At 32.7% G+C, this 21,171-nt stretch overlaps 1 protein-coding gene across 3 annotated transcripts; it reads right to left on the minus strand.

The window, feature by feature from the left end:
• Positions 1 to 8,068: 8,068 nt before the first annotated feature.
• Positions 8,069 to 12,015, minus strand: LOC120082510 (methylsterol monooxygenase 2-2). 3 transcript variants are annotated; one of them, XM_039037712.1, is made up of 8 exons: positions 11,790 to 12,015; positions 11,155 to 11,292; positions 10,531 to 10,676; positions 10,266 to 10,385; positions 9,960 to 10,172; positions 9,791 to 9,871; positions 8,466 to 8,560; positions 8,069 to 8,323 (listed from the first exon to the last, which is right to left on the minus strand). In XM_039037712.1, exons 1-7 carry the CDS (start codon positions 11,817 to 11,819, stop codon positions 8,500 to 8,502), a joined length of 789 nt encoding a protein of 262 aa, XP_038893640.1. In that variant the 5' UTR covers positions 11,820 to 12,015; the 3' UTR covers positions 8,069 to 8,323; positions 8,466 to 8,499. The 3 variants fall into 3 exon arrangements, with proteins under 3 accessions (XP_038893640.1, XP_038893639.1, XP_038893638.1); XM_039037711.1 differs by having other exon boundaries at positions 8,069 to 8,339; XM_039037710.1 differs by having other exon boundaries at positions 8,069 to 8,560.
• Positions 12,016 to 21,171: the final 9,156 nt, after the last annotated feature.

Below are 21,171 nucleotides of genomic sequence, written 5' to 3' on the forward strand. Positions count from 1 at the left end.
AAAGAGGTATAGATGGTAAGGTGTAAACCTTTAAGGCTAGACTAATGGCAAAGAGTTATACCTAGGTTGAGGGAGTGGACTATGAAGAAATTTTCTCACTTGTTGCCATGCTTAAATCTATCCAGATTCTCTTGTCCATTATCACATATTATGACTATAAGATATGAAAAATGGACTTAAGATTACCTTTCTGAATGGTAATCTTGAAGAGACCATTTATAAGCAACAACCAGAGGGATTCATTATCCAAGGTCAAGAGCAAATAGTTTGCAAGCTTAATTGGTCAAATTATGGATTAAATAGGCATCTCGATCTTGGAACATAAGATTTAATAATGCGATCAAATCTTATGGTTTTGACCAAAATTTTGATGAATCTTGTATTAACAAAAAGATCATTGATAGATAGGTAACTTTTTTAGTGTTGTACGTGGATAATATCCTACTCATTGAGAATGATGTAGGTCTACTGATTACTCGACAACAATTAATACCATCCTCAAGTATCTTCAGAGAATGAGGACTATATGTTTGTGTATGGAGCTAAGGATTTGATCCTTACAAGATACACTGACTCTGATTTTCGGACTGATAAGGATTCTAGGAAATTCACATCAGGAGCAATATTTACTTCTACCGGAGGGGCTGTAGTCTGGAAAAACACAAATCAAGGTTGCATTGTTGACTCTATCATGGAGGCAGAGTATGTAGCAACTTGTGAAGCTGCGAAGAAGGCTGTATGGATTAGAATTTTTTTTTACAAGCCTAAAAGTTGTTCCTGACATGTGAAGCCTATCATTATTTATTGTGATACTAGTGGTGTTGTGGCAAATTCCAAGGAGCCTTAGCCATAAAAAAGGAAAGCACATTGAGTGCAAATATCATTTCATCTGAGAGATTATGCATTGAGGGGGCGTGATCGTCATAAAGATCGCTTCGGAGCACAATGCTGTTGATCCATTTACAAAGGCTTTCACGGCTAAAGTTCTTTAGGGTCACCTGGAGAGTCTGGGTCTACGGGCCATGCATCATCTTGTTTAGGACAAGTGGGAGATGTTACTAGGTCTAGTGCATGCCTTAGTTTATTATTTTACGTACTGTACTTTGTTTTTATGCTTTGTACTGTACATTCCACTAGAATTAGGACAAATGAAAGATTATTTTATTTGACATTTAGTCTACATTAATCCAACATGATAAACTAAAATTCAAAGGTAATTAATGTAACTAAAACATGTATGTAGTTGACATACAAGTTGATTATGTTTAAGTAATAACATGAACGCTCTGTTGTATATGGATAAGGCTAGGTACCTTATCTTGGTGACACTATGGATATAACCCACTTTGTAATTGTTACAATAGTTGTAAAGTGTTACAAATGATTTGATCTTGATCATTTATGTGGACACATGTGAGTGGAAGTATCCTATACAAATAGTTTGTATAAGACTGGACCTTGAAATGATTATCCTCTCTTCATAATATCGGTACTTGAAGAGACTTACATTTCACTAGGACGACCATAAGTAACTTGACCTTAATCCTGAGTGAGTTGTGAACTCCTACCTATGAGGGCAATCCTTTGATCTGTATGGGTGAGAGCGGCTAGTTTCCCTTACTCAATATGCCTACTATTTTGGGGATTTGTCTGAGTGGGGAGTTGGGAACACAGTTATACAAGAAGTAATTCGCTCCTTCTTATCTTTAGAGTAAGTAGATGCATTACTTCTTTAAAGGTTGATTCCGGGTCTTGAACAATGAGGTACCCCACCTTCTCAGTGGCCAGAGAGGGATCTAGTTTATAGTTGGACTATAACTAACTGTTCATTAGAGGGATCAGTGGTACTTAAGTAGTTAAATTTAATTATAGGGATAAAACGATAATTTGACCCAACTATAGTTTCAAGCGATTCGTGAAGGGTAAACTCACTGTTGATTGGTTATATCCATTGACATAGAAATATATCTACAGTGCGATGAGTGCAGCTTTCGGTCTTTAGTGATGTGACAGTTAATGAATGTTAATTAGTTTAATTAAAGAGTTTAATTAATTAGTCTCGTATCATTAGAGCTTCTAATCTATTGGTCCATAAGGTGCCCCTTGCTAGCTCAGTAAAGATAAAACAAGGGATAATTTTTTCTGGAATAATTTGAATTTTTTAAATATTTAAGGGAATTAAAGATATTATTTATATTAATGTGATTATATAGTGTATAATATATATTGATACATTATAGTTTATATTTGATTAAACATAATTTATAATTAAAATTATACAATATGTTAAAGATAAATATTTGAATGAGATTCAAATATTATTTACGATTCATATAAATACTATAGGTTAAAATTAATACGAATGAGATTCATATAAAAACTATAGCTTATAAAAGAGAATTGCATTTTAATATGATTAGAATGTATATTATATAGTTAACTAACTAAAGGTTAGTTAATTGATTATATAATATATATATATATATATTATAATACTAATAACTTTCCTAAGGAGTTACTTAGTTGGTTCTTTCACGTGGGAGTTAATTAACTCCCTCCCTCTTTATCTGTATATCAACCTATATTGAGAATACAAAAATAAGAGGAACAGAACGTGAAAATAATTAGAAGAATTCTCTCTATTTTTTCCTACTCCCAAGAACACTGAAGAGCCCACACATCTTGATCTTTTGTCCTAAGAATAGAAAAGGTTTCGCGTGGTGGTGTCCTGTTCATTGGAAAAGTTACAGTGTTCATGTTGATTTTGTAAAAAAAAAAAAAAAAAAAAAAAAAGAAAATGTGCAACAGAAAGAGATTGAAGAAGAAGAGACACAAGGGAGAGGAAGTGGAAAAAGAAAAAAAAAAAAAGAAAAAAGAAAAAAGAAAAGAGTTCATGTGTGTTGGGAATGTCCTAAAACTCGCAGTTCGTGTTAAACATTATATTGATCAATAATAATGACTTGTTGATTTTGCATCTTATTATGAAAATCTAATAAATGCATCCTTGGCTATAGTCTGAATGTTGTAATATTATGTAGTGACATAAACAGAATCAAGTTGATAGTATATAGCTTAAATGGTCTAATAAGTATATGGATGAAATTAGGTATCTCATCCTGGTAATACTATTGGATACGGCCCACTCTGTAATTGTTACAAGAAGTTGTAAGGTGCTACAAACGATGTGATCCAAAAATATTTCAGGTTGAGACATGTGAGTGGGGGCATCCTATGTAATGTGTTTTCATATAGACTGGAACATGAAAATAGTCACTTTTCTTTATAAAGATCGTTTACTGTTAAAACTGACTATTTCATTTATCATATAACCTAGGTTAACTCGATTCTAATCCTGAGCTAGTTATGAACTCCTGTTTGTTCGAAATTATCCTTTGATCTACAAACGGTGAGAGTAGTCCAACAACACTGCTCAATAAGCTTACCATTTTGGGGATAAGACCAGATGAATAGCTGGGGACATAGCCTTGCAAGATGGAATTCACTCCTACCTTATTTAAGGTTAGTAGATAGGTTGTTCTCAAGTACTGATTCCAGGTCTTGAATAATCGGGGGCCCGCCTTCACGTGATTGAGAAAGGATTTGATTCATAAAATTTATGAATCAGAATTGTTCATTAGAGGATCAGTAGGAACTTAAGAAACAAGATGTATTCACAGGGGTAAAACAGTATTTTTGACCTAGCTGTGATTACGAACAACTTGTGAAGGATTGACTTACTGATTATGGTTATTAAGTGGACATATTATATCTACAATGAGGGGAGTTCAACTATGGGCTATAGTGGAGTGTGCCATTAGTTAACGAATGGGAGTTAGATCAGACTAATAAGTTTAGTCGATTAATCTTGAATCGTTGGAGCCCATGATTTGTAGGTCCATGAGGTCTTCCTACTAGCTCGTAAATGGATATGCTTTAGAGTAGCTTGAGAAATTAATTTGAAATGTTCAAATTAAACATAACAAGAGAATATATATTTAAATATGATTTAAATATATGAAGATGAATTTTGTGCAAAAATTAATTTAATATTTGATATTAAATTAATTATTATTTTAACTTAATTTATGAAATTAATTTTAGTAAATATTTTTTCAGTTTTATTAATCAAAATAGTTTTGAAAATCAAATTTTTTATTTTAAAAGAAAATTGAAAATCGGTTTTGCATGCCATACAAAATGGAAAATGTTGTTTTTCCATTATCATCTTCGTCATGCTCACACAGACCCCATCTCCTTCTTTTCATTAATACTCCAAGCATGAGCTGCAAGCCATGCAATTCACTTCTTTGCATATTCATCTGCAGTAAATAAAGAAGTTTGAAGTAATTTGAAAGGAGCTAATACATAAATTTTGAGAGAAAATCTCTGTGAGAAGAAAGAGTTCTTCCAATTGGGCTACTGTGAGTTCTTCACTATTCTTCATCAATTCAAGCTGTTCTTAAGTCCCACAACTCTGTCTAAAGCTCCAAGAGGATAGTGGGGAAGACCTTGAGGTGGTTCACGGTGATCTATGGTGAAGACTGTCACTATACAATCAAGTTCTTGTAGAGTTCTTCAAAGGTATGATCTTAAAACCATCTTTTTAGAAAAACATACTTTAGTTTCTACCAAAATTAGTGAATTTGAATGCTTATGGATCCTTGATACTTCCACTGTATGTTATTTAACTCTTTCACTGTGTTCGTGACACTTGCTAAGGATTTTTGTGAAGAAAAAGTTCTACAAGGGTGGGTAGCATGTTCTTCTTCCTTTCCTCTTTAAAGCAGCGTGTTTGTGGGTTGAATTTTGATGTTTATCTTGTTGCAGTTCTGTATGTTTTTCTCTATTATTTTCATGGTTTCAAATTGAATTTCGATTGCAGGACTTTCACTTACTTCTGCAAAGGAATTCCACTCCTTCATCATTAATAGGCTTGAAGCCCAAAGGTTGACTCAAGTCCATCTCAGGCTCAATCCAAGCTTGGCCTAAAGTCAACGTTTAACTTGCCCCCAGTCCACCCCATTTATTTCTTGGATTAGATATGGATCACCATTTTGATAATCGAGCTGATTCATGAGTCGGCCCATTTGAGCCATATTTGGATCGACCCATTGGGCTCAATAAATTTATCATTGGATCAACCCAAATATATATATGTATAATTCTTCATATATTATATTTTATAAATTAAAAATGTAAATTTTTTAAAATTCCTTTTAAATATACTATATTTTAGTTTTTAGTTAACATTAACCTTTTAAATTGTTAAAAACTAATAAACAATTTTAAGACAAAAATAAATACTAAATAAAACCTTATAATATCATTAATTTTATCTAGAAAAAGTAATAAAAATAAAAAATAAACAAAATAAAATACAAATTTAATAACATCTTAATAACATTTCCTTAAGAAAATCTAAATTCTACATATATATTTTTTAATAATTAAATAAGTAATATTCAATGGACTAATCTAATGAATCAGGCTAAGCTCAACCAAAGCTCGGCCTAAACTTGATCCAAAGAGCCCAACACAAGGCAAAGGTTGAGTCATGGGTTTAGCTATTGAAGGTTGGGTCGGGCCTGATCCAAGCCCAAATAATACCTTAGGACTTTAGGCTTGAGCCTGGATCAGGTTTGGGCTTTCACTTTTTAGCGTCAAGTTGGCCCAATGATGGTGAGTGGTGGGCAAGGAAGAGAAAAAATGGGATAATTAAGGAGTTGAGAAAAATAAACAAATTTGTATAAAACCAATTTAATACACATTATTTCAATATATGTGGACTTTTGAATTTTTCTTTTTTAAATTGCCTGGAATTAATGGGTGTTATGAACTTTTTGAACTTGATTTTATGTAATATTATAACTCATTAGACCATTCATGTAAAAAATTATAGATTCGAGACATTTAATTTGACCTATTTAATTAAGCTATTAGTGTAGAGATCTCTTATGAATACTGTTAATAAAGAGAGATGATCTAAGCCTATTTCATAAAATTCAAAGACTATAAAATTATGTTTTAGAAACACAAGGACCAAGTGATCTATGAGTAAAAAAATCAATGATGAGAGAGGTAATTTTCACAAAATCTTTTTAAGTAGAAAAGAAATCAATGATTTCACTCATCCTTTATTTATTTCACTAATTGATTAACCTTTTCAAGTTAAAATTTCATTTTAAAAAACACTTCTTTGAAACCTTTGAAAAAAAATTAATAAAAAGTTAGGAGAAAATATTAATTTATATCCCTTAAAGCATATCAATTTAAACTATGAATTGTATCAATTTTTATTAAAGATGCGTTTGGGATATATTTTAAGGTATTAATTTAAAAATAGCTTGGCAACCACTCAAAAGTATCATTTTAATAAGTTCTTATCATAAGTATTTAAATAAAAATGAGATTTTTGAAATACGCATTTTTCTCAAGTCAATTCAGACATGCCCTAATCAATTTACAACCTCCAATATATTCAACATGGAAAAACTTCATGAGAAACTTATAATTGTATCAATTAAACTCTTGAATTTATAAATCAATCAATTTAGACTATTATTCAGGATTTTCTTTGAAAAATGTCCATACATTTACTTTAATAATCCATTTTGTAAAACTATCATTTGAAGAAGTCTACACACATTTAAATTAACTGACTTATGAAAATTCAGAAGTTTAAATTACTCAAATTATAAGTTATTCTAACAAAATCTGGAGGAAGGTATAAATTAATACATTTACGAAAGTGTTGAGTTTAAATTGATATACTTATTAATTAAGGATTTTAATTGATACAACTCAAAGTTTAGAGTATATATCGATATTTTCCCAAAAGTTTAATACATAAAATTTCAACGATAAGATGCAATGCATCATCTTTGCATGAACACTTGTCTCTCTCTTCCAAAAGTTTAGTAATACTTTTTAAAATCTTTTTATCATAATCCATATTCTAAAAGTATTTATCTAAACCTTTTGTTGAAACTGTTTTTATCGAAAAAGATTGAAATTTACTTAAAGTTGACAGACTTGTTTTCTATAAGTGATCTATGTTAACATTGAACACAATACACTAGCTTTCACCCCCCAAAAAAAAAAAACCAAAAACCCGAAACCCGAAACCCGAAACCAAAAACAAAACAATAAAATTAAAAAAAAAAAAAAAAAANAAAAAAAAAAAAAAAAAACAATGAAACAAAATACACTATATTATTACTTAATAAAGAGAAGAAACTCTCTATTAAACATTAAAATTGCCTTCATCATAAAAACAAGTTAAAAAGAGAGAGAGAGGGATTGTAAAATAATTATGTGGTCTCTTGATTTTCTTTTACTATTCAGTATTTATCACAAGAAAATTAAAGTTTATGGTAAAATTTAAAGTTCAAGGTTGAAATTGCTATTAGTTAAGAATTGACTAAAGAAAAAATCTCATCGCTGGCGTGTGGAATACAAGTGCATCCAAGCACAGCGCAGCCAAGAGGGTCCAAGATTGCTTCGAAAGTTTATGGTAAAATTTAAAGTTCAAGGTTGAAATTGCTATTAGTTAAGAATTGACTAAAGAAAAAAGGTTTTTTTCAAAAATTTATTTTTTAAGCTATTTTGATTATTGTCAATCAAACTTTTCCAAAAGGACTAATTCTAACAATTAAACAAACCAAACATACTCAAAAACCTCAATTTAAAGTTTATGAATAAATTTTATTTTGGTAAAATACCATTTTGTCCACTTTGTCCCATTTTAATCCCTGACAAAACTAGTTGCTAAAACCATCCCTTTATAACCTGTGAAAATACATTTGCATGTCATTTTTTTTTTTTGCCTAAAAATTATTATCATAACTATTTTCAAATATAGTAAAATCAATCAACTTATTTATAAATATTACATAATGTCACTATCTATCTGTGACAGATAAGCAATAACATTTTACTATTTTAAACAGTTTTGCTATTTAAAACAATTACCCTTCTTAATATTGTTAAAATTTAACTTAAAGGAAATTAAAATTTATTGAGATTATGGGAACTAAAATTAGAGAATTGAAATTACAAGGACAAAAAATGATATTTTAACCCAATTTTTTTTTTTCCAATTTCCTTGGATACAAAAAGTTCTCTCAATTTTTTCTTTTTTACATTAACACATGAGCATCAAACCTCTCCCACAACCAACATAAATCCACAAGAGACATGGAAACACAATCCAAGTCCCTGCTAATTAAGTTTCTTAAACAAGCCAATTGGTACATGAACCACAAAATGCGTTAAATTTCCAAAAGAAAATGACAGCCAAGTTCCATAGTCAGCTCTTCATTACCTTCAGAATAAGAATGCTGACATTTAAACAAAAAAAAAAAAAAAAAAGACAAAACAAATCATGGCACACAAGCAAGGGTCATACAGAAGAACTAAATCTTTTCAAATGTGCCTATAGATTAGAAACTCTATGTCGAATTTACCTGACTTTTTCGACAGCTCTCTATTATCTCATCATCAGCTTTCTGCCTTTTTTATAGCTTCCAAGTTTCTGAAACCTTCGTCTGTTCCAAAGATCCTGCCAATCAGAGAAGCCAAAATATTCACATCAAAATGTCTTCTGTTTCATTGCATTGAAATTATCGATAATTGATGGACATGAAGAAGCAAAAGTACATGCAAAAACGTGAAATGTATCTTTAGAATTCAAGGACACAGTTGTACAACTTATACAACTTATAGAAAAAATCCTATTTAAGTAAGGCCGTGAAATGTACATAGGTACGACCTTGTCATATGAAAGTTCCATGTTCCCCCAACAATCGACGTGCACTGCTTGAAATAAAGATTTAACTGACAAGTTTGGAGTTACTGCATCTAAATAAACATTTTTTTTAATCTATTTTACTCGATCAAGATAAAACTTGGGCCAAGAATCTTCCAGCATAGCATGGTAAGACTAGAATACAAGTGTTACATGTATAATAATGCTCTCCAACTCCCTCCCTGGAGTGGCTAACACTATTTCTCTCTCAGCACTTGATTTCTTTTTCAATAAGGACTCAACATTAATATCTTCATAATCAATGTTGTTTTTTTATTCTCCATCACATCCACTCAAAATTTCTAACTTCAGATTGGGAAAAAATGGCATCAAGAAGTAAAAACTTGAACATGCATGCAATGATGATTCTCAACTATCAACTCCACAATCAAAATTTTCTTCTCCTCCAGCTTAACCACTCAACAATCCACCTTAAGATTATATTAGGCTAAAAGACTTCAAGATGTGGAATTTATGATATCTATAGTTTTCTCCAACTCCCTCCAGCATGTCTCAATCACTCAGAAAAAGATACCCTGTCCAAGCATACTTCCAGACAATCTCAACCCAAAGTGAGGGCATCATATCAAGTCACTGATTAACACCTTTCCACCAAAATACAATTTAAAAAAATGCAGCTTAGGGAGCAAACATTTTCCAGAAATAATCTACATAGCAAAATGTCTTAGTTATGTTAAATTAGCCCATTAATGTTAACCACTCGATGAAGCCATTGGTTTCAAAGTATAGGGGAAAAGAGACCAAGGAATTTGGGGTGCACTGGTAAGTCGATGATCATCATCTTACTATTATTCAAACACCCCCTTTGTTTATCGGCAAATACTATTTAAATCAACAATCCAAGGGAATAGACATGAAACTATTGAATGGGAAGTAAATCAATGTTCCACAAAACTGGTTTTAATGTAATGAAGTTCAAACCAATAATGTATATATAAAAAAAATGGTTGGACCAGAACTTACCAGTCCATGTAAGTGAATGTTGATGAGTAGTTGCCAGATTTCGTATAAAGCAGTCGGTGATGGTAATCATGAAAATAAGCACTGTGGAGAAAGAGCAGAGCTGATTTCAGGAATGATAAATACAGTATCAGGTATTTTTTTTGAACCTTAAAAATCCTAATTGACTTACCCCCCATACAAAGGTATGAAGTTTGAAGGGCTCCAAGGAAAATGGTAACCACAATGAGCCTCAACTGTCTCAAGCACTCTAACTATCATCCATAACCACAGAGTCAATAGATGGGGACCAGTAAGAGCAGGACCGACGATGGTAGCGAATCCAAGGAACAGGATCTCAGCAGGGTGAGCGTATTCTGATGTTAGTCCAAAAGGTGTAGCATATCTGCACTTATAAGAACCATAAAACAGCCTAAGACAATTTTATCATGGGAAAAGGCAGAATAAACAAGAATTTTCATTCATAAATCTCACTTACTCATGATGCACGCTGTGGACATTCTTGTACAGCCATTTGGTGTGCAAAATTCTATGCCCCCAGTAGAAAACAAAATCCTCAATAATAAAGTAGAATATTATCTGGCCGAAAACTACTTTCCTACATTAAACGAAAGCCAAAACCAAGTTAAATTCTAGGAAAGGTAATGATATGGTTCAAACTAAGGAAAAGGTGAAAGTAAACTAAACCTAGCTAGATAGAACTCCTAAAATATATGCTTTATGCATAAAGAACCTGAAGATACCAGGATGGCAATGGAAGAGTGCTTCTCATGCCCATACGCCTGAAGACGGGATAAGAAACAAGCATAACTGGCAGATTTACACCAAAATGATACAGCAGTAGGCGTGAAATGCATTTCCCTTGAGCAGCAGGACTATTATTCTTTGCCTGAAAAAACAGAAAATTATTTATATCAAAGCTGAATATAATTCATCCATAATTAAGAGTTAGTTATGTCATTATTGAGTTAATTAAGTTGTAATTACTGAGGTGGAAAACTCAGTTGATAGGTACATTATCTTCATCCTTGAGTATAAGCACTAATGCCAACATGGCAATCAATGAGGAACAATTTCTTTTTCTTTTCGTTTCTTTTTATTCTTTTTTGATAGAAAGAGTAATCAATGAAAAATAAAGCTTAAAGCTCTCATTATTTCTTGTTATTTTCTCCTATTGAGATCAAATAAAGGGATAATCAAAACTAGTTCCAAGTGCAAATCTAGTTCATAATCAATCATGAATTACTAACAAAGGTCAACCCAAATCATATATCAAACATCGACTAAATATCCACAAGAACTTGTAGATATGAAATTTGAGGTGAAGATTTAGCTAAAAAGATTTCTGGTGAAGCAAAAAAGCAAACCTGGATCTTGTACTTGCTCAGCCATCCTGCTCTTTCCAAAAGTATAAAGGGAAGGCCAGATAAGAAGAAAACACTTTCATGGATTATGAAGCTTCCAATACAAGCGAGTTGAAAATCACTGAAATTTGTTATTAGATACTGCATAATGTGGGAAAAAGAACAACCTTAAAAAAGAAGTACCAGATGTTTAAAGAACCATAGTGTAATTCAACACTCCAGTCAGCCAATGTTGTCAACAAATTAGAAGGAAGCCCTCAAATTTCAACGAAAACCCAAATCCACTCCTCCAATTGGAAAAAAAAAAAAAAAAACAAAAATCTGAAGAAATTAGCTAGCAACATCAAGATCCTATTTCAAATCAACAGTAGCGGATGAAATTCACCTCACAACCCCAATGTCATTGTCACATCAACAAACCAATTTAACAAGTATAAGAGAAAAATTCAAAAGGGTAACACTCCCACATGAAAACCCACTTGACATTCAACATAAGAAATTGAAAACTCAATCCTCAGCACGGTGTAGACACCAAAAACAGAGTACAGTAGTGGAAGAAGTTAAGAATTTAATGGGAAGGGTTGAAAACCAAGATCAAATCTAGGGCGGAAAGAACAAGATTAAGAAGAGATTAGTACCTGCCAGGCAGATTCAAGAAGAACAGCCATGAATGGTGGGAAGAAAAGAAGGAGACGATACAGGCAAGAGAGAGAACAGAAGAACAAGGGAATCTGTGGGTTTATGGTTTACATTTCATTATATATAATCTCAAATTGCCTTTTTCTTCAATTTGCATGTGGATCGCTCTCTCTCTCAAAATTCTCTCTCTCCGTTCATGTTTTGAGCACGTTGAAGGTTCCTATGCCACCGCTCTTCAAAGGATTCTTTAGATATTAGGGCACATTTATCCATCCGTAAATATAATATATCAATGGTAATTTAAAAAGTGGATCTCATTTAATTACGTTGGTTTAATGTTCACATGTATTCCATAACCATAATGAAATATGAGGTCTACTTTGAATTGTGTAATCAAATAATGTAATTTGATTAAAGAATTAAGGGGTGCTCAATCTGGTTACGTTTAAAATTTACATTGGACCTACTAGCCATTATAGTTATCGTTACTGTTATCGTTACAAATATTGTTAGGTTACAATATTATAATTATGAAGTTGTCATGTCTATTGTTACATTGTTATCATTATCATTTACCATTATTACTAGGGTCTAGCAATAATAGTAGAAAGAAAAAACTAGGGCACAGAGAAATGATGTAAAGATGCTTGATAATTATTTCGTTCCAATTGAGGAGTATAAATAGTACAAGATGGATAGGGATGAATATCTCCCGCCTCATGAGGAAGCGCCACGCAACATTTACAGACAAAAAGAATAAACTAACCTAACAAAAACAAAACGATACCATTTAACAAAATACTTGAAGGCCCTTGAGCAGAAACGGGATCGAACCCAAATGCCAAAATTTATAGAATTGAGAATTTTACAGCAAACATACATAACCATTATGCATTTAATTGAAGAAAAATACAGCATGCTTGGTGAATTGCAGGAAAGTAAATGGGTTTAGAAATCCTAACCTTTGAAGACCGATCTTCAAGAAAGAATCCCTTGAACCAAAAAGGACACCACCATGATGTTACCACTGTATTCTTTGGATGAGAATCCAGGAGGTGTGAACTCTGACTATTTTAGATGAGAAAATTAAGAGAGTAAAGAGGAGGAGAGACTACGAAGAAGTTGGAACTTAAAGAACACTTCTGTAATTTTTCTTCAGGAAGAAGAAAATATGAAGAGAAAAACGAACTGTTTCCCACTCTCACATTCTAAAGAGAAAAAAAGAGAGGGAGTTACAACTCTCTCCCTGAAATTGTTTGTAAAAATAAAATTAATAAAATTAATAAAATTTTAATTTTAATTTATATTTATATGATAACCACTTTATCATATAATATAAGATAATTGCAATTGGTAGCATTTTTAAGAATAATAACCAAGTGACATCATTTAAAAAAATTACAAATATAGCCAAATCTATCAGCAATAGACTTCTATCTTTAATAGACTCTTACCAATGATATGGTCTATCACTGATAGACTCCTACCAATAATATGTTTTATCACTATAGACTATTTAAATTTGGCCATATTTATAGTTTTTTTTTTACATTATGTTATATATGCTAATACTTTAGATTTAATGTCTATATTTGCAACTGTCCCTATAATATATATATTAAACTATAACCGATAGTTTAATATATATATCAAATATAACATATAACTGATCGGTTAATATTATATCCAATACAGTATAACCTATAGTTTAATTATCTCAACAACGATATTTAATATAAATTCCATTTATATTAAATTTAACTATATGAATCCAATTCACATAATTAATATTTGAATCAAATTCAAATATTTATTTCCTCTCATAAATACTTTATATTATAATGTATCAAATACATTATACTAATTAGATAATATATAATTAGATTAAATTAATTATATCACGTATAATTAATTTTGAACAATTCAAATTAATCCAAAAATTTATTCTCATTAATTCCCGTTGAGCTACAGAGGAGACCTCATGGACCTGTAACTAGAAGCTCTAGCAGTACGTGAATAATTAATTAAACTCCTTTAATTAAATTATTCACCATCCGTCAATTGTCGGGCACTCTACTAAAGATCGACAACTACACTCTTCGCACTACAGATATATTTATATGTCCATTGGATATAATCAGTCAACAGAACAATGACCCTTCACAAATTGCTCATAAGTACAGCTGGGCTAAAATTACCGTTTTGCCCTATAGTTACGTCTAACTTCTTAAGTACCACCAATCCCTCTAATGAACAATAAATCATAGCCCAACCATGGGGTTGATGCTCTAAATCTCGTAGGGTCCTGTAGTTTGTAAACCCTTGTATGAACAAACATTTTTGTGATTTATAATATATGATATTTTATTCACTTCAATCTATGAAATATGAGATATTTTAGTTGCATTAACCACAAATTATGAAACTAAGATCCATGGTTATCGTTGTAACTTAAACATGCATGTGGAGACATACAAGTGGATCGTGCTTTAAGTGATAACCAAAATGGTCTGTAGTATATGGATAAGGAGGGATACCTTATCTTGGTGACACTACGAGTGTGGCCAGCTTTGTAGGTATTACAAATGTTGTAAACTGTTACAAATGATCTAATCCTGATTATTCATGTATTAGATATGGGAGCAGGGATATTCTATACAAAGAAGTTTGTATAAGACCAAACAATGAAATGTTTAGTCTCGTTATATAACACCATTCATAATTGAGACTTTCATTTCACTCGGGTGACCATAGGCAACATGACCTTAATCCTGAGTGAGTTGTGAACTCCTACTTACGAGGGCAATCCTTTGATTTGCATGGGTGAGAGTAGCCAGATCGTCGACTCAATAAGCCTACCACTTTGGGGATTCATCTGATTGGGGAGCTGGGAACTCAGCTAAACAAGATGGAATTCACTTCTTCAGCGATGCAGGGGTAAGTAGATAAATTACTCCCTTAAGGGGTGATTCGAGGGCTTGAACAATGTGGTGCCACACCTTCTCTTGGCCCGAGAAGGGTTTAATCATAGTAGGACTATGATCTATTGTTCATTAGAGGAATCAGTGGTACTTAAGGAGTAAGATATAACTATAGGGGTAAATTTAGCTTAAAAAAGTATTATCCACTAAAAACATACATTTGAACTTACCATTTTGTCACTGGGAAAATTTCATATGTGTAATGGAGAAGCTGGTCATACTATATAATGCGCCATCTGAAGATACGTACCCTAACAAATCTGGTCAATTGAAAACTGCTTCTACTCTTAGAAGCGCCGACTGTGATGTCTCTGTTAGGGGCTACATGTCTGAGAATAACTCTGTCTAATTAGGTCTCACATTCATGAGAAACTCATCATGAGGCTCTATAATGTCATGGGCCATAAAAATTGCTTGAGCCAAACCTAATATTATCCTTTAGCCTTAAAACAATCACATATCATTACTTAGACCCTGTTACGGATGAGTCTAAAATTCCCTCTGAAAATGAGGTTTTGAAGTCTCTGGATGCTAAAGCATCAGTCAATTGATAACACATTTTCATAACCTCATAATAACCGTAATTGATCCCTAGAGTTAGCTTTTACGATGAAACCTCCTTGATTCATAAGTCCTAGCTTGAATTGCTCGTACTTCCTAGAGCTAGTTAACTCATTGCCCATGCAAGAGAAAATATACTATCTTGTAATGCTTCAAACCCACCTTTAGCAACTTCTTGTTATCAACTCAACTTTATTACCAAGTCTAGCCCTTATGCCAATGATTATATTGGAAGATCCAACTTACTTACTTTTGTGCGTATACCACTTTTGTCTACCTCGAGCTAGATTATTTTCCTTTTTCAATAAACTTGATGGTCTTTCTAGTTCATGTTTCCAACTAGCACACAAACTCAAAATCCCTTAAANCCGTAATTGATCCCTAGAGTTAGCTTTTACGATGAAACCTCCTTGATTCATAAGTCCTAGCTTGAATTGCTCGTACTTCCTAGAGCTAGTTAACTTATTGCCCATGCAAGAGAAAATATACTATCCTGTTCTCCAAACCCACCTTTAACAACTTCTCGTTATCAACTCAACTTTATTACCAAGTCTAGCCCTTATGCCAATGGTGATATTGGAAGATTCAATTTACTTACTTTTGTGCATATATCACTTTTGTCTACCTCGAGCTGGATTAATTTCCTTTTTCAATCAAATTGATGGTCTTGCTAGTTCATCTTTCGAACTTGCACACTACGTCAAAATCACTTATATCTTACTAATGCCCTCAATGGTTTATCTTTTAACTAATGAAGCCTCAACATACCATGTCAGTAGTTCTTGAACATCTACTGTTACTAGTAATTCCATTTTAGCTTATCCCTTCTCAACCTTTTATTTCGGTAACAGATTCTTGTGTTAAACAAAGTTCCATACAGATCACCTATGTAAGCTATCTTTCCATCCAACTCATATTCTCCTAAAGTTCCACATGATAATGAGATATTTTTCTTTTACACCAAAACAAATTCCTTGTAACCCCTCATATCATACCTCCAAACTATACTTAACTAGGAGTTTTGAACACATTAAATTCCTTTCTCTTTCCAAAAGAGTAAACTTTCTTGGATACTTTTTTTTTCAACTTTCCAAGTGGAACATAATCTCTTTACTAAAGTATATTTTACTTAACTCTTCCATAAGTCTTATCTCTCTCACTAAGAATTTCCATCTTGTAGAATTCCTCTTTGCCAATTTGCATATGTTTAAACTCCAAAAGACTTTTGTTTCTTCAAATCTGTCTAACTTAGATCTTTTTAACACAATAAGGCTCTGGATTTAGTCTGGGTATACTAAAATAATCCTTCAATCTAAACAAATAACACCTTGCTTGCCTTTAAGTCCAAGGTCATGTCCAACTATTTTAGCTTCCTTTAATGACATCTACCTTGCTAGATATTCCAAAAGAATTCTTTATATCGTTACACATACTTTTCTTAGTTCATCAAGTTGTAATATTACCCAAATGATTATGATTTATGAATCCTTTCTAAAATTCTTCTCGAAATGTTGGGTTTTTAATATCTCAAAACCTTTAATAAATCTATAGATTCTTCTTCTTTTCCTCCTTATTCATAAAACAACTTTTAACCTTATACTTGAGCACTAGCCTGTGTATTTATACTACCACCGATTGCACTATCCAACACAAAACATAACACTAGTCCTTGATCAATTCTTGTCTCAACAATTTTATTCTTTGGCTTAAACATTTAAATACCTTCATTCCTAAATTGTCATAACTCTACATAGTTTCATCAATCTTTAGCATTGCTGAACTGAGGTATATATTTGTTCGTTTTTAACATAATTTCCATGAGATTAACTAGTGCCAAGTGACCTCATAATTTACTCTATTTTATTTTTCTCCTTTTGTAGTGTCGTACCTGATAATCCTCTTATAATAACTTCTAACGAGTCACTGACCTAGCATTAGAACATAATTGGTGCATTTAAGCTAAATAAATATTTTAATGCACAACTATCATAAAACTTGTAATTGATAAGACGTACCTGTCGATGACGAGGAATCCGTTCATGGGCCACAGGGACAATCTAGACTTACATAGTAAGTCAGTCTACAGAACCCAAAACATGGGCTCTGATACCAACTGTAACGACCTGACCCCCTAGGACTTAAGTTAGGCCGTTATAAATACATGCATGCATGGAACTCAAAACGACACTCGGTTATAGTGAAATAAATGCTAATTAAATAAGATAAGTTCAAAGACTTTCATTAATTTCAAATATTAAAACAATAGTAAGGTACCCATAAATCATAAAGGATAATAAATAAGTCTAAAAAACGATTCTTAAAAATAAGTTTTAAACATCAAAACTAAAAGTTGAGAAAAACATGAAAAGAACTCTAAATCTCATGAGCGGAAGTGTAAAAACTAGTCCCAGTGGCTCGATCACGAATTCCGCTTGTCCATCGCTGGTGCATCTCTACCCTTATCTGAAACAACAACATGAGAAAGAATGAGTATAAAATACTCAGTTAGTAACCCCACTACTAGGATCAGGCTAGGCATCTATGTCCTCTAGATACCCACCTCTAGTGAAACATATAAACTGCTCTAGTCTCATATGACACATATACACATGAAACAAAAAGGAGACTGAGTTCTATCCTACTATAGTTAAGTATGCCACTACCTTTGGTGAATCCCGAAGGAGACACAGACTGGTGAATCCCGAAGGAGACACAGACTGGTGAATCCCGAATGAGACACAGACTGGTGAATCCCGAATGAGACACAGACTGGTGAATCCCGAAGGAGACACAAACTGGTGAATCCCGAAGGAGACACAAACTGGTGAATCCCGAAGGAGACACAAACTGGTGAATCCCGAAGGAGACACAAACTAGTGAATCCCAAAGGAGACACAAACTGGTGAATCCCGAAGGAGACACAAACTGGTGAATCTTGTAACAGAACATACTTTAATAATGTTATATTATCAATCTTTCATGTTGTCATTCTGCTATAACCTTCATTTAACATGCTAGCATACATCTAATGCCTGGCCCGTGGGTAGTTCTAGTAGTAAGATTACTTACTTTGATATTAGGTCGAACCAAAAAGCAATTGAATCTTTGTGAAATTCTTGATTCCTTAATCAAGCCTAAACATAAACCAATCTTTAAAATTAATAGTTAAGGCCAAATTCCAAACACCCAAATATTACAAAATATTTTCAGATAACCTTACCTAAGGGTGGTCCAATTCGAATTCGCCTCCTAAATCTCCAATTTTAAGCCCAAATAATTAGCAAACCAAACTCTTCTTCATCTTGAATGAAATTCTTGAATCAACCCCCTAATCATAATTTGAAATTAGGCTTACATGATTAAAGCTTGAATCATACATACTTCACTACCAATGTCTCAAATAAATTATCCATATGTAGCTTCGTCAAAAAATCACTTCCAAATGACTTTACCAAAATTTCTCAACAACCAAAATTAATCCACAAGAGGGTCATCAAAGCATAAAACTTACCAAAACTCGCTAAAACAAACTCCAACTTCACTGAACAACATCTCAATACCTTCACAAACTTGAATCCAAAGTTGAAACACAATGGGTATTAACCAATTGATGCCAAAAGTAAATGAGTATTCAAGAATCAACCGAAAATAAACCCAAACGGTAGAAATCTTACCTAAATCGATAGATCCAATGATAGCAAAAGCGAACGACGCTTGAGCAGTGGTGGATGGAGGTCATGAAGAAGAAACTGACGCGGCGGCTTTGGGCGACGTCGGATGGGCTTACGAACACAAGGAAGAAAAAGGGGGGTGGGGTTTGACTTTTTATAAAAAAAAAAAAACAACAACAACAATAACAACAACAACAACAACAACAACAACAACAACAATAATAATAAAACAAAAAAAGGAAGTAAATATAATTACATTTAGTTCATTTTCGTTTTATACTATTAAATTCCTTTCCGTTTCAAAAGAAAATTAATTCCTGCCATTAATTTTCAATTTGAATTTCAAATTGAATAATTTCACACCAACAATTAAATTCCTGCACTTATACTTGAAGTCCAAAATTCCAAAAATGCCCTCCAACTAATAACAATTACTAAAATTTCAAATAATAAAGTTACTGAAATTACATTATTACTAAAAAAATGTACAGGGTGTTATATAACAGATGGTGGATAATGTGATTAAAGAGTTTAGTCAGTTATTCACGTACCATTGGAGCTTCAAGCTATAGGTCCATAAGGTCCCCTTGGTAGCTCAATGAATTCAAGTTGAGAATCAGTTTTTGGGTTAGCATGTAATATAAGAGTTATAATATAAGCATACATTAAGCATACTCATGCATCATCTTTATATTATAAGTGTTATAGTATAAGGGTGCATGTTGGCATGTATAGTTGGTTCATTACTTATAAATATAAAAGTTATATTTAGTAATGAATAAACATTGCATGAAGCATGACACTTAGGTTGATTTATAAAAGTCATAAATGCCTTATGTATGTCTAGCTTAGCAATGTGGTTGATTTTTATTGTTTCATTCTTTATAAGGGTTATAATTAATGCAATTAGAATTAAAATCAATAAGAAAGATATGCATGAAAACTTAGGCTTTAATCATGTTTTAAAAGAGTTTTAGAATTTGATTGAGATAGACCTAAGATCACGATTCTAATGAGATTAGAAGCCTAAGTTTAATCTTTTAATTCAGTCTAATAGGATTAAATTGACTAACAAAAGATTAAATATGTATCAAATCTATCTATAAGGGACCTTTTATCTAATGTGGGTTCTGACTAGGCTGGGGTATTTAAGCTGACGGAAACGGAACACCCCTACCTGGGAACCTACCTGGAAAGGTGAATTAGATAGATTTGCTGCATGCATGCAAATTTGATGATAGTCTATTAAAGTGTTTAATAAAACTTGAATCAAACTTGTTTAATTATCAAAAGCAAGTGTTTTTTTTTTAGAAAATTAAACACCCACTTAGTTAAAATTAGTAGCTGGATTGATTAAGTTAATGAATCCCTAGGTAGAACATTCAGTGGGAGGTACTTGGGGTTTATGATACTTCATTTAAACCTCTACACGTTTCTCCTTAAAAGTTGACACCGTGAGATCTATCCTTGACCTCGAGGCACCTTGGGAGTGCCCTCTATAGGATGGTGTTTGGGTAGGTCAATACCAAGGTGAATGGAGAGAATGTTCATAGTAAGTGGGAGTGGGACGTGTGACAACATATCCCACCGTCTCTCTCATTAGGTTTGATAATGTTTTCGTGCATCGCCTTGAGGCACCCTGGGAGTATCCCCCTAAAGGATGGCTGTATTTGCACAACTCTTTATCTGATCCCCAGAAATGGATAGGGTTGCTTTAGTCTCTTGTCCTAATGTGCTTTTTCCCTATAGTAGCTACATTAGGGCGGGACTCTAGAGCCTAAAATGAGGGGTTGCACTTAAACGAAATTTTTAAAGATGTTAACAAATTCTAGATCAAACAATGGTGACTGTTAGATTCAGTTAAAAGGAGTTTTTTCTGTCTAATGATTGAGATTGTCTCATCCTAGTGAAAGGGCACTTGATCACCCCAACGGTGACTTTTGTCCTGCCTCACTGGGACATCATTGCAAAATAGATATCACTTAGGGTACAATAGAACTATTTTGCTAAAACTTAATTGGTGTTAAAAGTGGTAATGCAAGTAGATTTATTAAGTTTGTTCTTTTTTCACCAACTTTTAAAATATGGCTACCGTTACTCTTGCACTTTTAGCCATTGATAAACTGACTGGCGAGAACTACGCTAGTTGAAAAAACACGATAAACACG

This window comes from Benincasa hispida, chromosome 8, assembly GCF_009727055.1.
Source record: "Benincasa hispida cultivar B227 chromosome 8, ASM972705v1, whole genome shotgun sequence".
In the NCBI taxonomy this organism is placed as follows: Eukaryota; Viridiplantae; Streptophyta; class Magnoliopsida; order Cucurbitales; family Cucurbitaceae; genus Benincasa; species Benincasa hispida.